At 39.6% G+C, this 19,534-nt stretch overlaps 1 protein-coding gene across 1 annotated transcript in view; it reads right to left on the reverse strand.

The window, feature by feature from the left end:
* LOC139457652 (DNA polymerase epsilon catalytic subunit A-like) overlaps positions 1–19,382 on the reverse strand; it is a 93,029-nt gene extending 73,647 nt beyond the window's left edge. Inside the window, exons 1-6 of the mRNA XM_071239004.1 lie at positions 19,311–19,382; positions 16,815–16,941; positions 13,242–13,322; positions 12,000–12,137; positions 8,788–8,942; positions 7,438–7,506 (exon numbers count right to left, since the gene is read on the reverse strand). Of these exons, the coding sequence (XP_071095105.1) occupies positions 7,438–7,506; positions 8,788–8,942; positions 12,000–12,137; positions 13,242–13,322; positions 16,815–16,941; positions 19,311–19,375 (635 nt within the window). The 5' untranslated portion in view covers positions 19,376–19,382. The remainder of the gene's footprint in view (positions 1–7,437; positions 7,507–8,787; positions 8,943–11,999; positions 12,138–13,241; positions 13,323–16,814; positions 16,942–19,310) is intronic.
* Between the last annotated feature and the right edge of the window lie 152 nt (positions 19,383–19,534).

A 19,534-nucleotide genomic window follows, 5' to 3' on the forward strand; every position in this document is an offset into this window, starting at 1 on the left:
ACCTGATGTCAATATTCCTGACACGTAATTGACCTGATGTCAATGTTGCTGTCACTTAATTGACCTCATGTCAATGTTGCCGACACGTAATTGATGTGATGTGAATATTCCTGACACGTCATTGACCTCATGTCAATGTTGCTGCCACGTAATTGACCTGATGTCATTATTGCTACCACGTAATTGATGTGATGTGAATATTCTTGCAACGTAATTGACCTGATGTCAATGTTGCTGCCAGTTAATTGACCTGATGTCAATGTTGCTGCCACGTAATTGACCTGATGTCAATATTGCTGCCACGTAATTGACCTGATGTCAATATTGCTGCCATATAATTGATCTCATGACAATGTTGCTGCTACAAAATTGACCTGATGTCAATGTTGCTGCCATAAAATTGATCTGATGTCAGTGTTGCTGTCACGAAAATTGATGTGATGTGAATATTCCTGACACGTCATTGACCTGATGTCAATGTTGCTGCCATGTTATTGACCTGATGTAAATATTCCTGCCACGTAATTGACCTGATGTCAATGTTGCTGCCACGTTATTGATGTGATGTGAATATTCCTGACAAGTCATTGACCTGATGTCAATATTCCTGACACGTAATTGACCTGATGTCAATGTTGCTGTCACTTAATTGACCTCATGTCAATGTTGCCGACACGTAATTGATGTGATGTGAATATTCCTGACACGTCATTGACCTGATGTCAATGTTGCTGCCACGTAATTAACCTAATGTCAATATTGCTACCACGTAATTGATATCATGACAATGTTGCTGCCAAAAAAATTGACTCGATGTCAATGTTGCTGCTACAAAATTGACCTAATGTCAATGTTGCTGCCCTGTAATTGATCTGATGTCAGTGTTGCTGTCACTTAATTGACCTGATGTCAATGTTGCTGCCACGAAAATTGATGTGATGTGAATATTCCTGACACGTCATTGACCTGATGTCAATGTTGCTGTCACGTTATTGACCTGATGTAAATATTCCTGACACGTAATTGACCTGATGTCAATGTTGCTGTCACTTAATTGACCTCATGTCAATGTTGCCGACACATAATTGATGTGATGTGAATATTCCTGACACGTCATTGACCTGTTGTCAATGTTGCTGCAACGTAATTGACCTGATGTCAATATTGCTACCACGTAATTGACCCGATGTCAATATTGCTGCCACGTAATTGACCTGATGTCAATATTACTGCCATATAATTGATCTCATGACAATGTTGCTGCCAAAAAATTGACTCAATGTTGCTGTTACAAAATTGACCTAATGTCAATGTTGCTGCCACGTAATTGATCTGATGTCAGTGTTGCTGTCACTTAATTGACCTCATGTCAATGTTGCTGCCACGAAAATTGATGTGATGTGAATATTCCTGACACGTCATTGACCTGATGTCAATGTTGCTGCCACGTTATTGACCTGATGTAAATATTCCTGCCACGTAATTGACCTGATGTCAATGTTGCTGCCACGTAATTGATGTGATGTGAATATTCCTGACACGTAATTGACCTGATGTCAATGTTGCTGCCACGTTATTGACCTGATGTAAATATTCCTGCCACGTAATTGACCTGATGTCAATGTTGCTGCCACATAATTGATGTGATGTGAAGATTCCTGACACGTCATTGACCTGATGTCAATGATGCTGCCAGTTAATTGATCTCATGTCAATGCTGCTGCCACGTAATTGACCTGATGTCAATGTTGCTCCCACGTAATTGATGTGATGTGAATATTCCTGCCACGTAATTGACCTGATGTCAATATTGCTGCCACGTAATTGATGTGATGTGAATATTCCTGCAACGTAATTGACCTCATGTCAATGTTGCTGCCAGTTAATTGACCTGATGTCAATGTTGCTGCCACGTAATTGACCTGATGTCAATATTGCTGCCACGTAATTGATGTGACGTCAATATTCCTGCCACGTAATTGACGTGATGTCAATATTGTTGGAACCTAATTCATCTCATGACAATGTTGCTGCCATAAAATTGACCTGGTGTCAATGTTGCTGCTACAAAATTGACCTGATGTCAATGTTGCTGCCACGTAATTGACCTGATGTCAATGTTGCTGCCATGTAATTGATCTCATGTCAATGTTAATGCCACGTTATTGATGTGATGTCAATGTTGCTGTCACGTTATTGACCTGATGTCAACATTCCTGCCACGTAATTGACCTGATGTCAATATTGCTGCCGCCTTATTGACCTCATGTCAATGTTGCTGCCACGTAATTGATGTGATGTGAATATTCCTGACACGTCATTGACCTCATGTCAATGATGCTGCCACTTAATTGACCTCATGTCAATGTTGCTGCAACGTAATTGACCTCATGTCAATGTTGCTGTCATGTAATTCATGTGATGTGAATATTCTTGCAACGTAATTGACCTCATGTCAATGTTGCTGCCAGTTAATTGACCTGATGTCAATGTTGTTGCCACGTAATTGACCTGATGTCAATATTGCTGCCACGTAATTGACCTGATGTCAATATTACTGCCATATAATTGATCTCATGACAATGTTGCTGCCAAAACATTGACTCAATGTTGCTGCTACAAAATTGACCTAATGTCAATGTTGCTGCCACGTAATTGATCTGATGTCAGTGTTGCTGTCACTTAAATGACCTGATGTCAATGTTGCTGCCACGAAAATTGATGTGATGTGAATATTCCTGACACGTCATTGACCTGATGTCAATGTTGCTGCCACGTTATTGACCTGATGTAAATATTCCTGCCACGTAATTGACCTGATGTCAATGTTGCTGCCACGTAACTGATGTGATGTGAAGATTCCTGACACGTCATTGACCTGATGTCAATGATGCTGCCAGTTAATTGATCTCATGTCAATGCTGCTGCCACGTAATTGACCTGATGTCAATGTTGCTCCCACGTAATTGATGTGATGTGAATATTCCTGCCACGTAATTGACCTGATGTCAATATTGCTGCCACGTAATTGATGTGACGTGAATATTCCTGCAACGTAATTGACCTGATGTCAATGTTGCTGCCAGTTAATTGACCTGATGTCAATGTTGCTGCCACGTAATTGACCTGATGTCAATATTGCTGCCACGTAATTGATGTGACGTCAATATTCCTGCCACGTAATTGACGTGATGTCAATATTGTTGGAACCTAATTCATCTCATGACAATGTTGCTGCCATAAAATTGACCTGGTGTCAATGTTGCTGCTACAAAATTGACCTGATGTCAATGTTGCTGCCACGTAATTGACCTGATGTCAATGTTGCTGCCATGTAATTGACCTCATGTCAATGTTAATGCCATGTTATTGATGTGATGTCAATGTTGCTGTCACGTTATTGACCTGATGTCAACATTCCTGCCACGTAATTGACCTGATGTCAATGATGCTGCCACTTAATTGACCTGATGTCAATGTTGCTGCAACGTAATTGACCTCATGTCAATGTTGCTGCCACGTAATTCATGTGATGTGAATATTCTTGCAACGTAATTGACCTCATGTCAATGTTGCTGCCAGTTAATTGACCTGATGTCAATGTTGCTGCCACGTAATTGACCTGATGTCAATATTGCTGCCACGTAATTGACCTGATGTCAATATTGCTGCCATATAATTGATCTCATGACAATGTTGCTGCCAAAAAATTGACTTGATGTCAATGTTGCTGCTACAAAATTGACCTAATGTCAATGTTGCTGCCACGTAATTGATCTGATGTCAGTGTTGCTGTCACTTAAATGACCTGATGTCAATGTTGCTGCCACGAAAATTGATGTGATGTGAATATTCCTGACACGTCATTGACCTGATGTCAATGTTGCTGCCACGTTATTGACCTGACGTTAATATTCCTGCCACGTAATAAACCTGTTGTCAATGTTGCTGCCACGTAATTGATGTGTTGTGAAGATTCCTGACACAGCATTGACCTGATGTCAATGATGCTGCCAGTTAATTGACCTGATGTCAATGCTGCTGCCACGTAATTGACCTGATGTCAATGTTGCTCCCACGTAATTGATGTGACGTCAATATTCCTGCAACGTAATTGACCTCATGTCAATGTTGCTGCCAGTTAATTGACCTGATGTCAATGTTGCTGCCACGTAATTGACCTGATGTCAATATTGCTGCCACGTAATTGATGTGACGTCAATATTCCTGCCACGTAATTGATGTGATGTCAATATTGTTGGAACCTAATTCATCTCATGACAATGTTGCTGCCATAAAATTGACCTGGTGTCAATGTTGCTGCTACAAAATTGACCTGATGTCAATGTTGCTGCCACGTAATTGACCTGATGTCAATGTTGCTGCCATGTAATTGACCTCATGTCAATGTTAATGCCACGTAATTGATATGATGTGAATATTCCTGCCACGTAATTGACCTCATGTCAATGTTGCTGCCACGTTATTGATGTGATGTCAATGTTGCTGTCACGTTATTGACCTGATGTGAATATTCCTGAGACGCCATTGACCTGATGTTGATGTTGCTGCCACGTTATTGACCTGATGTCAATGTTGCTGCCACGTTATTGACCTGATGTAAATATTCCTGCCACGTAATTGACCTGATGTCAATGCTGCTGCCACGTAATTGATGTGATGTGAATATTCCTGACACGTCATTGACCTGATGTCAATGATGCTGCTACAAAATTGACCTGATGTCAATGTTGCTGCAACGCAATTGACCTCATGTCAATGTTGCTGCCACGTAATTGACCTCATGTCAATGTTGCTGCCAGTTAATTGAACTGTTGTTAATGTTGCTGCCACGTCATTTACCTGATGTCAATGTTGCTGCCAGCTAATTGATGAGAAATCAATATTGCTGCAACCTAATTGATCTCATGACAATGTTGCTGCCATAAAATTGACCTGATGTCAATGTTGCTGCTACAAAATTGACCTCATGTCAATTTTGCTGCCACGTAATTGACCTGATGTCAATGTTGCTGCCATGTAATTGACCTCATGTCAATGTTGCTGCCACGTAATTGATGTGATGTGAATATTCCTGCCACGTAATAGACCTGATGTGAATATTCCTGCCACGTTATTGACCTGATGTCAATGTTGCTGCCACGTAACTGACCTGATGTCAATATTCTTGCCACGTAATTGACCTGATGTCAATGTTGCTGCCACGTAATTGATGTGATGTGAATATTCCTGACACGTAATTGATCTGATGTGAATATTCCTGCCACGTTATTGACCTGATGTCAATGTTGCTGCCACGTAACTGACCTGATGTTGTTATGTTGCTGCCACGTAATTGACCTGATGTCAATATTGCTGCAACCTAATTGATCTCATGACAATGTTGCTGCCATAAAATTGACCTGATGTAAATATTGCTGCTACAAAATTGACCTGATGTCAATGTTTCTGCCACGAATATTGATGTGATGTGAATATTCCTGACACGTCATTGACCTGATGTCAATGTTGCTGCCACGTAATTGACCTGATGTCAATGTTGCTGCCACATTATTGACCTGATGTCAATATTCTTGCCACGTAATTGACCTGATGTCAATGTTGCTGCCACGTAATTGATGTGATGTGAATATTCCTGACACGTAATTGACCTGATGTCAATGATGCTGCCAGCTAATTGACCTGATGTCTAATTGATCTCATAACAATGTTGCTGCCATACATTTGACCTGAGGTCAATGTTGCTGCTACATAATTGACCTGATATCAATGTTGCTACCATGAAATTGACCTGTTCTCAATGTTACCGGCACGTTATTGACCTGATGTCAATGTTGCTACCATGAAATTGACCTGATCTCAATGTTGCCGGCACGTGATTGACCTGATGTCAATGCGGCCATGTAACTGATCGATGTCAATGTAACCAAAAGAAAGGGGTGAATCTTCATAGCAAGGTCACGATACACATCACTATACACATATAGTGATGAAATCATGATGAAACTTCTTGACAATCAGCATATTAGAGCATTTTTTAAAAGGAAAAGCTAGCTGTAGACACATGTTCATAGCGGCTGTATCTAGTCGTGAACTTGGAACGTTAATTACAACACATTTTGACAAAATAGCTAGGGGTGTCATTAAATGAATACACATGCGTATGTTATACATACCTTGCTGAGAATTGTAAACTATTTGACTACCTTGGCAGGCAAACAATTGCAACATAATTCAAAATGGCAGCAAAAAAAAGTCTTTTGACCCCTAATTAATTCACATAAAACTACAGAACATGGTGAAAGTAATATGGAAAGAATACATGATCACCCTTCGCAGATCAATTTTAGAATTGTAGACAAAAACTGAAGGTCTAAAAGGAGAGCTCGGCTGGGACAGGTTCTTGTTGTAGTGCGACAGGCAGTGATATGAAGAAGGTGACCTTAGGTATCAAGGTCACGGGACAGTGGTCAGTAAAAGAGGGACTTTAGGACAACAACTTTATTTCTTCACGCAGGACCATCGCTGTTATGCAGTCCCTTCTAGTTGTCGTAAGGTAAGAAGTGAATGCATTAAGGAGTAATGCAGGTTAAGTTAAAAATATATATTCAAGCAAGTATATCGTCTTGTATTGATTCAGAAAAAAACTATCTTATTATCGCTGGAAAACTTACGATTTATCGGTGCAATGTTTCACCCTACCACGAAACTGACCAGATGTCAATGTAGTTATGAAACTGACCTGATGTCAACGTAGTCACAAAACTGACCAGATGTCAATGTAGTCACGAAACTGACCTGATGTCAATGTAGTCACAAAACTGACCTGATGTCAATGTAGTCACGAAACTGACCTGATGTCAATGTAGTCACGAAACTGACCTGATGTCAATGTAGTCACGAAACTGACCTGATGTCAAAGTAGTCACGAAACTGACCTGATGGCAATGTAGTCACGAAACTGACCTGATGTCAATATGGTCACGAAACTGACCTACAGTCAATGTAGTCACGAAACTGACCTGATGTCAATGTAGTCACGAAACTGACCTGATGTCAATGTAGTCACGAAACTGACCTGATGTCAATGTAGTCACGAAACTGACCTGATGTCAATGTAGTCACGAAACTGACCAGATGTCAATGTAGTCACGAAACTGACCTGATGTCAATGTAGTCACGAAACTGACCTGATGTCAATGTAGTAACAAAACGGACCTGATGTCAATGTAGTCACGAAACTGACCTGATGTCAATGTAGTCAAGAAACTGACCTGATGCCAATGTAGTCACGAAACTGACCTGATGTCAATGTAGTCAAGAAACTGACCTGATGTCAATGAAGTCACGAAACTGACCTGTATCAATGTAGTAACATAACTGGCCTGATGTTAATGTTTCTAATAGGAAACTGACCTGATGTCAATGATGTTGTCCATCTGGTCTGCTATCTTCTTGGAGACCCCATCTTCTCCCGTCAAGTGGCTGAAAATACACAAACCATGCTCAGCCAGGCATGCATTCTACACCTACACTTAAATGTACAGGAGAGGAGAATAAGCCTATATATCTCAACAAATAAAAAAATGGATGAAAATTATTTAGTTTTAATTCTTGTTTTAATTCTCATGTTCAGTGCAAAGATGTCATCTCTGAACTAACTTAGCGGCGGTCACCTGATGCGGTCAGGTAGCCTAGTGGTTAAAGCGTTCTCTCGTCACTCCAAAGACCCGGGTTCGATTCCCGACATGGGTACAATGTGTGAAGCCCATTTCTGGTGTCCCCAGCGGTGATATTGCTGGAATATTGTTAAAATCGGCATAAAACCATATTCACTCACTCTGAAGTCATTTAGTTGGATCTTTACGTCATTCACACGAACTTCACTCACAATTTTCTCTTCTTTTTTTTCAATATTTTGGGACGAAGTCGCTACAAATGGATATTTAACCTAGAAATAGACAAGTGGAAACCCTGATGGTAACAGACAAGCTGACTTTGTTAAAAAAATGTATTTACATTAATATCACCAAGAGGAGAATCAAACCCAGGCATTGTGTGTGACAAGAGAACACCTCAACAACTGGGCTACGTCCTCTCCCCCTAGGGGTTATGAGCGAGTGAGCATGGTTTTACGCCGCTTTTAGCAATATTCCAGCTAGATATCACGGCGGGGGACACCAGAAATGGGCTTCACACATTGTACCAATGTCGGGAATCGAACCTGGGTCTTCGGCGTGACGAGCGAACACTTTAACCACTAGGCTACCCGACCGCCCCCCCAGGGGATATGAAATACTGGGACCCTGAAGTCTAATACAGAGCTCCAGATAACTTTTTGAGCAATTGACTTTTTACCCTAGGGTTTCTATTTTAATTGGGTTTTTATATTTTTCAATGGGTAACCAATATTTTTTCACTCATCTATTCATCACTCTATTGTTTTTTTCCAAAATTAGTGAACATTTAAAGATTTAAAAAAAATTATGAAAAATAATGTTTTAGATGTATATTACTGTTTTAAATAAATAGGCTTGACCCGGTAAGTAAATTAGCTCGTAATTGTGTTTCAGAAATTGGCTCCGTTGTACGCATGCTGAAAAAGCTTCATTGGGAATTTACGCGTGCTGTTTTTATACATTTGAGTTTTTCATTTAATACATGCGTTTCTGTACACAGGTTAATTGAAAGTAATTGGGTTTTGAGAATTTGGGGGTGTATTTTACGCAAATACGCAGCTTATCTGTAGCTCTGCTAATAGCTCACCTGGTCAGCATGGCAGTGTAGGCTTCATTCTGCTTCTCTCTCTCCTTGTTCTTCCTGACGGCAGGAAAGATCTCCCTCTTCACTTTCATGAGATCCTCGACACTTAGGAAGGAGAGCTTGAGATACTTCCGCTTCAACCCCACCAGGTGGTTGTGCTGAAACAGTAGGCAACATACCGTATATCGCTGTGTATAAGGCGGCCCCACGTATAAGACGACCCCCCTGAACACGCCTTCAAAATCAACCCAAGATCCTATACTCCGTGTATAAGGCGACCTGGAAGCACATCACAAGTGCGCACACAAACCTTTTATATGCAATAAAAATATGTTTATCTTGCGTTGTTTTTTTCTACAATGATAGGTCGCATGTGTAACTCCAGCACACATCGCCATTTTGTGTTTACACGGTACGACACCAAATTTGTGCCCGTAAAATAAAAATTCATTTATGAAGTAATAACATATAAGAGACAATGGTGAGTAATTTAATCGCCAATTAAGTATGTTGTAACTAACTAGGCTTATGTTTGCTTCACATTCAGCGTGTTTATTCCACAATCACTTGTCCACACCGTCTCCAACACTTGTTAATACAACTGTAAAAACAGCGGGAATTGATTTCAGCTTCACCAGTTATCACATGTTAGGTCACATGTGCAATATGCATATGCTTACCGGTACTTCCGGCTCTCTACTCACGGATGTTGATTGTTTTACCGTGTCAGGTGGTTTGACAATCTGCATCGAGGCGAGGGTCATTTCAACTTTATTTGCAGAAATTATTAAACTTTATTCAAGGAAAAGAGATACAAATCATGTTTATGTATGGAAATTGTTATTGGAATAGTTATTTAGGAGGAAATACAAAGTTTTTTTGTCAAATGCTGGGCTGGCTATCGGACGACGGTTGACATCGCCAGTGGAAAAAAATGTGAGATCTTCGACTCCGTGTATAAGACGACCCCCCTTCTTAACCCCCTCATTTTAGGTACGAAAAACTCGCCTTATACACAGCGATATATGTACTGACTGGCTGGGATTTACCCAATCTCATTAAAATCAGATCTTAGTTCTTGCTGCCGCTGAACAAAGATCCGAGGACATTTACCTAGCGATATTTACCGGCTTAACGACTGAATCTATACAATCTAGATCATATATTAGCCATTTGAGAATGTTTGAGTTTCAAATTTTTAAGCGAGAATTTGTTTCAAAGCGTAGTTGCCAATTTGAAATAAGTGCCGTAAAGCATGAGAAAGCTGCCTTCTGATTTGCTAATGTCGACTTCTTGTCAGTAATTCCATTGGTCGGTCAGAGTTCACGAAAGGTCGGAATGACGTGACCCGTAATGTCACTTTCATGATCTGGTAAGCGACGATCTGATTGGTCGGATGACAGGTCGTTCTGACGTGACCCCTAATGGGATGTCCTCAGATCTTTGTTTAGCGGTAGGGAGAACTAAGATCTGATTTTAATGAGATTTACTTGGGGTTTTAATTTTGGGGGTCCTACGGACTCAAAGACACATTTGCTGACCCCTTCATCTTTCAAAACGAAGACATGATGTATTAGGCCTGTTACTCAAGTCCCTGCACAAAATAAATTCTGTAAAATATCGTAATGTAAGCTTTTTCTACTATATCCTCAGTCATAATTTTCAAGGCAAAGCACTGTAAACAACACTGACGTTTGGTTTAGTGCCATTTTCAATAGGGCTGTTACAATTCACTCACATATTCGGTGAATCGAACAGTATCCATTCATGAATTGAATTCGTTATTCATGGCCACAAGAATCAAATATTTATGAATATGCAGTGATGTACATTTACATACCCTGTACCTAAAAATATCCATAAGAACATATTATATGCATAGATGTCTTCAAAAGACAACACTCTCATAATATTTAATTTGACAGTATTGTGGTCACTGGTCATTGTCACATTTGTGCAGGTACTAGTACCTGGATAAGTGCAGTATAAAAATGTATAATATATTAATAATTAACAAACCATGTCAAATAATTCATGTTGTTATTGTTCCGCTGAATATAACAAATAATACATCAACTGCTGACTTGTTATTGTATTCGTGAATTTCTATTCGTATTTGTTACCCTACATTCATGATAAGAATCGTATTCGTCTCATTGTGTATTCGTTGCAGCCCTAATTTTCAACAATATTTCAATGCATGTCAGCTTGATGTGGGAGAAAGTCCAAAGCAATGCAGGATGCATGTTCATGAGGCAAGAGCATCCTCTATCCTTTTTATCAAAGTTGTTTCCACCCTTGCCACATCAAGCCCACTTTCCTGTGCTAAATATGATTGGACTATCACACATATCGATAGTCCAATCAGAGAACGTTTCATAAATATCACCATCCACGACTGGTACACCTTCGTATGAAAGTGATCTACCGCTGCATGTTTTTGTTGACACAGATGTTTTTACATCTTTAAAGCCCCCAACGATTCCCTATGTTTTTGTGTCAGGGATGAAATTGTGAATGCCTTCTTTGTGAAGCGTTACAAGATAAGGACAGCGATCTGATTTGATATCGCGTTTTCATTACAGGTGGCACAAATCGAGATCTACGGGAGGTGGTGCCAGGGTCGAGCCAAGAAAAATGGCCTTGATGTGGCAAGGGTAGAACCTTGGCTTTGATCTTGGCTAGTGGACACGCTTGCCTCATGAAGATGCGCAGGACGTTGACCTCTGATTATCGAACAAGGGTGAGGTGCTAGCAAACAAAGAGGTGAGGTGAGGTGAAATGGGATTTAACGTCGCATCCAAGATTATTGCACTTATATAGCGACATGAATGCACGTGTATGTATGTGTGTGGCTGCTTGTACTTGTCTGGACTGATGCCGATTTATAGTGCTAGCTCACTGAGATACCATGCCGCAGTTTAACATGAATACCCCACTCAGACACAGTATACTGACTCCGAGCCGACCAGTCCTTGTTTTAGCCCCTAAATGCCGAGCGCCAGGCAGGGTAACAACAAGTACCATCTTTTCACGTCTTTTGGTATGACTCGGTCGGGAATCGAACCCCTGACCTTCCGCTCTCCGGGCGGACGCTCTACCACTAGACCACGGAGGTGGTTAACAAACAAAGAATCAAAATCAGAATGAATCTCAAATTATGGCACGCTAAGGTATGCAATTCTGAATAGCAATTTCACAACAATCAGATTTACCAGGTCAAGATCTTCTTTCACAACACTTTCAATAGTGGCAATTTTCCCGGAGAACTTTCGTGTCAGAAATGAAGCCACCTCTCGTTCACAGTCCTGCTTTGTGGCTACGTAGAAGTAGGCCTTGAAAGGCAATGTCACCTAAAACAAAAAACACGTCGCTCAAAAATGGGTAATCAGAGGAAATTTCAAATATTTAATGTCACTGACAAAGCAAACAAAATACAGAACTCCAGATAAGCTGCGTATCTGCGTAAAATACGCATCAGAAATGCAGAAATATGCAGTAAAATAAAATCCAAGCGTATCAAATAAGCAACGAACATTACAGATACGCTACAAAAATAAAACTTGTGCGTATCATCAAAATATTGTGAAGTAACCCTGCGTATTCGATTAGCAAATCAGCAACTTATTTTGAAATTATAGATGGGAATTCCTTCAACCTTGCCAAAATCCACGATGACAGTTATATCATGATCATTAGCCATCACACTTTCTTGTGGAAATTTGAGTGAGTGAGTGAGTGAGTTGGGTTTAACGCCGCTTTTAACAATATACGCACAACACCAAAAGTTTATCTGGAGCTCTGAAAATAGTAATATGTTCTACCTCTTTTATGTTTTCAAAAACATTTTGACAGGGCTTTTTTCTGAGCCTCTGAGTATATATATACTCACAAGTTATCGACACTAGGTATTTAAAGTTTTCTTTGGGTATTCAAAACATTTTAACTCACTTGGGTTGATTGAGTATCTATAGGCCAAAAATAGCCGATTTAATCAAGAAAATCTTCAGGCTTTGGGGCGGCAAGACACTATTACCCACACAACTGATTATGGATAGCTGACAATGAAGAGGACATCTGTTGAAAATTTGAAGATTTTATCGTGTAATGACAGCAAAAATACACGATTCATTCAACGTTAACAGAAATACTCGCAGGTATTATGCAGATGATCAAGTTAACACTAAAAGAATTGTTTAATAAACATTACTTAGAAGTTGACGGATGACAAAGTAGACACAATTTATGGATAACAACTTCTTTAATACTGTAAAGGCGACTTTTCGGTATAGATCCTTACACCGTTGTCAAGAAAGGACAGCGGTATAAGGATCTATAGGGAAACGTCGCCTTTACAGTATTAAAGAAGTTGTTATCCCTAAATTGCACTAAAATGTACTGAAAATGATCCTGAGAGCCTGGAATCTCCAATGTCAATGCATTACGGACGTACATACCTTAAAACGTGCTCCATCGTCCTGGATGAAATAATAATCAACAGCACTGACCAGTCGCTTATCTTCATCAAGCACATCTGTCTAAAACAAAACATAATTAACATGATTAAGCCATCTTAAGCGAGCTAAGAAAATTAAAAAAGTCACAACAGTTTCTTGCTCATCAAAATTGCTACATTTTCATTAAATCAAATAATATTTAAAAAAAACTTTAGGTTTTAGTGTTTAACATCGCTTAAACAGTATTACAGTAATATCGAGTCAGCTTAATGTGGGAGGAAAGCCTGAAGTGATGCAGGTCTCAGACGTTTACCACTTCGGTGAAACCAACAAGCACGTGTATGGTGCTGACAAACCTTTTTGTTTGTTTGTTTGCTTGTTGTTTATCGCCACACTCAGCAATATTCCAGCTATATGACGGCAGTCTGTAGAATATTCGAGTCTGGACCAGACAATCCAGTGATTGACATCGTGAGCATCGATCCACGCAATTGGGATCAATGACCTGTATCAACCAAGTCAGCAAGCCTGACCACCCGATCCCGTTTGTCGCCTTTTACGACAAGCATAGTCGCCTTTTACAGCAAGTATGGGTTGCTGAAGACCTATTCTACCCCGGAATCGCTGAAAAACTAGAAACATATGCTGACAAGCCTAGAAACATAATCTGGACGAATGAGTGAGTGAGTGAGTTGGGTTTAACGCCGCTTTTAACCGTATTCCAGTTATATCACGGCGTGTCAGCTCAATGTGGGAGGAAAGCACCAAGTGATGCAGGTCTCAGACATTTACCACTTCGGTGAAACCAACGAGCACAGGTATGGTGCTGACAAACCTAGAAACATAATCGTGGCGAACCGGGATTCGAACCCACAATCATAGGTTTCTGGCGTGCCCAGAGGACGCAACTCTGCACAGCGCATCGCGGCGTCGTAAACGACTGGGCTAAAACGTAACAAGACAGTCAGGCAGGTGACCAATAAATGTTGCCTTCCCATCTTCCAAGTTACCTTCCCGCATTCAGACAAAATACACACTGGAAAATCACCAGAAAGTAAGAAACATATCATGCATATGGCATCTTGATTCAGCTGAAATAATGTAAAACAATCACTTTAGAATCAATGAGTTCTGATAAAATTTAAAACATACCGTAATCGATGTAATAAGCGCCCAGGGCGCACTCAAAATTAGAAATAGGGGGCTCGTATTACAATATTATTTTGGTAAAAAAAAACAGTTGAAAGATAAATTTCGTGGTTTATGCTGACAGCCTGAAATGTTTATATACGACAGATATATTTTTCAGAAATTAATTGCCCATAATTAAGGGTGCATATAACACACGACTGCGTATAATACACGAATAAATAAGTCTTGTGTACATTGATCAATCAGAAGGGGTGCTAATTGGGATTGTCCACTAGCCAATATATTTGCAAATATATTTGCAAATATCGCCGTGGGCGGTTATTGCGTCGAATACGGTAAGTGGTCTTAGAATTATCTGCCAGACAGTCGAGCAGGTTGTGGAAAATTTCATGCAGCCCCAGAGAAAACTTGCCAGCCACGAGCAGACTGGCAGGCAGTGATATCAGACACTGGAGGCCTAAATCACATGCATCTGACAATCTATGAACATAATGAAGGGCTGCCTTCTCTAATTCAGGCCTCGAAGTTACGACTAAAACCTTCGCCATTGCGACCTAAATTTCAATTTGTCTACTGTCTAAAATTCAGAGGTAGCCAAATGACTACCTTGAAAAATATCTTGTGGCGACTAACTTCTATAGCTACAGGTTGTAGACACAAAAATAAACATGTCTGCTACTGGATATTTATTGGATAAGCAAGGATATACCTTTATGATCTAGTAACATAAATTGCATCATTGTTTGAGTCACAAATAACAAAACTCAAGCACAGTTTCCACTAATATACAATTCCAAGAGTAGTGCTATGACCTGTACATGTATTAGTTATTTGATAAAAGATAATTTCAAATGCTTTTGGCCACCTACAATATTGGCTTGACTTCTTGATTTTACCACTGTCTACCTGGAAGAAAATACTTGTAGCCATATGGCTACTTGGTAAAAATTTAAACTTTGTGGGCTGTAATTGACGTGTAAAACTTAACTCTACACATCTACCGCAAACACATGCCATATATATATACCGTATTCGACGTAATAAGTGCCCACGGCGATACTTGCCAATATATTGGCTAGTGAACAATCTCAATTAGCACCCCTTCCAATTGGTTTAAGTACACAAGACTTATTTATTAGTGTATACTATGCACTCGTATGTTATATGCACCCTTAATTATAGGCAATTAAATCTTGGAAAAATATATCTGTCGTATATAAACATTTCAGGCTGTCAGCATAAACCACAAAATTTACAATCTTTCAACTCAAAATAATATTCTAATAAGAGTCCCCTATTTCTAATTTTGAGAGCGCCCCGGGCGCATATTACGTCGAATACGGTAATAAGGATGATGAGAACTTTGCACAGACCATTTAGCGGAATTCATGCATATTCATTGTCCAAACAACTCTTTGGGACTAAAGGCCGAGAAGGAATGAAACAGCAAACGTGCAGGCTCGCTCGTCTGTTTTCTTCCCCGCTCGCCTTGGTTCCACAACTTTTATGTCTTTGGGTTTCATTTCTAACTAGCATTTTTCCAACCGTGTCTCCCCGTTCTCAGGGTACTTATGTTTGAATCTGGCGGTAACGGACCATGTCATTTCAAACAGCTGCCTCCTCCCGAACATATATATTTGTTCCGGTTCGTTACCCTCTGACTCAGCGTTCCCATTTACCGGTAATTACCAGTTTTTTACCGATAAAATTAGGCTTGCACCGGTAATTCATATGACTGCCAGTCCCTGTGGACCGGTAAACAAAGTACCTTATAAACCTTTGTTGTTGAACAAAACATTGATTATATTCATTTCAGTACATTTTTCGAACAAAGTCAGCTTGACTGTTACCACCATTTGTAGGAACTTTGCTCGAAATAATTAAATAAAGAAGAGGAAATTGGGACTGAAGTTTGTGTGAATGATGTATAGATCTAACTAAGTTACTCCAAAGATGACATCTTTGCACTGAACATGATGTTGAAAGAATTAAAACCTAATAATTTTCATACTTTTTATTTGTTGCAAGTTGGTACTGGCAAAAATTAGGGGGACTGGTAATTTTTAGAGTTGCCAGTCCAAAATGACTGGCAGTTTCAAAAGCCAGCGGGAACGCTGTGACTCTTACAGTACTTTGCGCCTCTTGCCGTGATTGACAGGTCCTATGAACTTTGTTTTTTATCATACTCTCCGTTGATTGGCTACTGACCGCGTAGGCATGTCATGTTATGTCCATAAATTAAACAGTCGCCTGATTCATGTCACGCCACAGTATGTATTCCTGCACCCAGAATGTTTATCAATCTCGTCATTTTTGTCTGCTTTGATATATACAACTGTTTTTGGTTAAACTATTGTAGATAAAACATGTTTTTGTGGTCGAATTTAATTATAAGCATTGACTGTGAATTTGTAAACTTACAGGATGCATATTAATAAGCCAGCCTGTTTTCTCCTGGGGGTCCTTGTATCGATCAAACCCGAAGCGAAGGTCAATTTCATCATTCAAGGTCGCTCTGCTTAGTCGTTTTTCAGTGCTGTCTTCTCGGCTGGAAAAAAGAAACTATAATATTATTTTTAGGCCATGAAATTGATTGTCAGCAAACCAACAAAGGTTGTATTTGATGCCACTATAGCCATGATAATAATGAAGTTGTTCTCCATAATCTGATAATACCCCTTATGATTACAATGGTGCATTAAGATTTTTTCTGGCTTCAGCACCATTAATATTACCAGGCTTGGGTGTATTTCTGTACTCCAATTTTGGTTTGGGTATATCAGTCAGGGTGGCCTCTTGCCTACGCGGCAATTCAATTCCCATAACTCTGTCTAGAAATTCAATTTGGCCTGTTTTTACATTTTTTCCTTTTTGTTATCACAAAAGTATTAACTGACATGAAGAAAGACACAAAGAGTAAAATACATTCATTATGTTTGTATTAATGTACTTTTGAAAAATATTTAACAGTAATCCTGACCTAGAAAGGGAAAAAGGTCAAGAAAGTTATTGCATTTTTTTTTAAAATCAAAATGCTTGCTCATTTTGGGAAAAAAAGAATAGTGATGAATAGATGAGTGAAACAATATTGGGGTGTCTAGCCGGGAGAGCCACATTTCAGAAATGGCTATTGCCGGTAACGCCACATTTTCAGCTGAGTGCATTTCGCCTATTCTAGCGGGTAATTAATTAATCTGATTACCGATACCTTTATATGAGTGTCCCACATTCAAATTACTAAGCGCGGTACTCCCAGACTGAGGGAGGCGACCAGTTCCTACACCGTGTTAGTGACGACATCATCATCTTCACTACAGACAAGAACATTGAACATTTGTGTACTGCAGACATTGTATTTTGTGATGGTACATTTTATGCCTGTCCCAAGTTGTTTGATCAGATTTATTGTTTACATACTGAGGTGTTTGGCCATATGTTTCCATTAGTTTACTGTTTGTTGTCCAATCGAACAAAAGTTATGTCAATATGTTTCAGTACCTATACGATTTTGCTAGTAGAGGAGGTCTAGAGTTTGCCCCACTTACAATTCAGTTGGACTTTGAACGTGCAGCTCACAATGCCGTGACTGGTTGGGTTCAAGGAGGGGCCTTCATGCCAGAGATTTGGAACCATTTCGAAAACCAAGGCCATCGTACCAACAATCACCTGGAAGGGTTGCACAACAAGATAAAGAAACTTGCCAAGAAGTGCCACCCGAACATCTAAGAGGTAGTGAAGCTATTTCAGCGAGAGCAGTCACTCAAAGAGGTTGCAGTCCTGAGACTCTCACACCAGTGATCAGAACCTTCACGAAGAAAGAAGTACAAGGCAATCGATGCACGTATTGCGTCCCTCAAGATCCAGCTCCTGAACCCACACCTGAGTGAGATGGAATATGGTGACCACGTGGGCGACCTCCTTCATCTGCATTTTGATATTCATATGCTATTCATATTCATCAATGTAAAGTTTTGATGAATATGTTATCCTTGTTGAATTGAAAATGAGAAAACAAGACTTGTTTTGTTATATATATACGGTAACCTGTTAGAATCACAAAGCATGTTTTGACAGCATAGCCGCGAGAGCCACATTATACAATCACGCAACCATAACCATTGCCGCGAGAGCCACATCAATTTGGGCTATCTAATTTCGAAATGTGGCTTTGCCGGCCTGTAACCGTAACCGTAACCTGTAACCGGCCTGTAACAGTAATCTTGACCTAGAGAGGGAAAAAGGTCAAGAAAGTTATTGAATTTTTAAAAAAAAATCAAAATGCTTGCTCATTTTGGGAAAAAACGAATAGTGATGAATAGATGAGTGAAACAATATTGGTTACCCAATGTAATAACCCAATTAGAATAGAAACCTTTGGGGTAAAAACTCATATTTTCGAATTTTCCCCAAAAAGTTATTTGAAGCTCTGCATGCTAGGGTAAATTTGTGTACAGAGGAATTTGTTGGCGTTGCTTTGTTATGACTTTGAAATTAGCTAATGCCATGTATGTGTCCAGACGATAATTTCAATATTCATTTATTCAACTTTTGGGCCTGGTGTCACAATGAGACATGTAAAATGAAACATTTTGACTTTGTTTGTTGTTTAACGCTGCATCCAGCAATATTCGTACAAAATGACAGCGGCCTGTAAACAATCGACCAAGGCTGACACTGTTTAACAGCTGATTATTTTGGATGTTTATCGCTTGTCAAACATTTAATAATACTATTCGACATCACCATGATTACTGAAAACATGAAAATACACATAATCATGTTCATAAGTGATCTGATCGGAAATATCACTGACAATGTCAATGTTTTGACCAGTTCATGTGATTGTATTACAGCCAAAACAAGACAATTCAACACGAAAACGACAACATAACTAAAGATCATAAACTGCGATCCTACCCCGTGGAATCTGCGGAACCTTGATCCTTCTCGGACTTAAACCGGCCAGAGTTCTGTAGTACCATTTTGTGATCGTTGGTCCTTAAACGTTCATTATATCCTCTTGGTTATCAAGTCCACACTTTGCTTACTTCAACTTTGGCGGGAAATAAACACAGTCCTTGACATTGGCTAAACTCTTAAATGTTGTATTGGTCAAATATTGCGAACTATGATTCGGAATT

Source organism: Haliotis cracherodii, unplaced genomic scaffold (genome assembly GCF_022045235.1).
Source record: "Haliotis cracherodii isolate W230 unplaced genomic scaffold, xgHalCrac1.p SCAF_12, whole genome shotgun sequence".
Taxonomy (NCBI): domain Eukaryota; kingdom Metazoa; phylum Mollusca; class Gastropoda; order Lepetellida; family Haliotidae; genus Haliotis; species Haliotis cracherodii.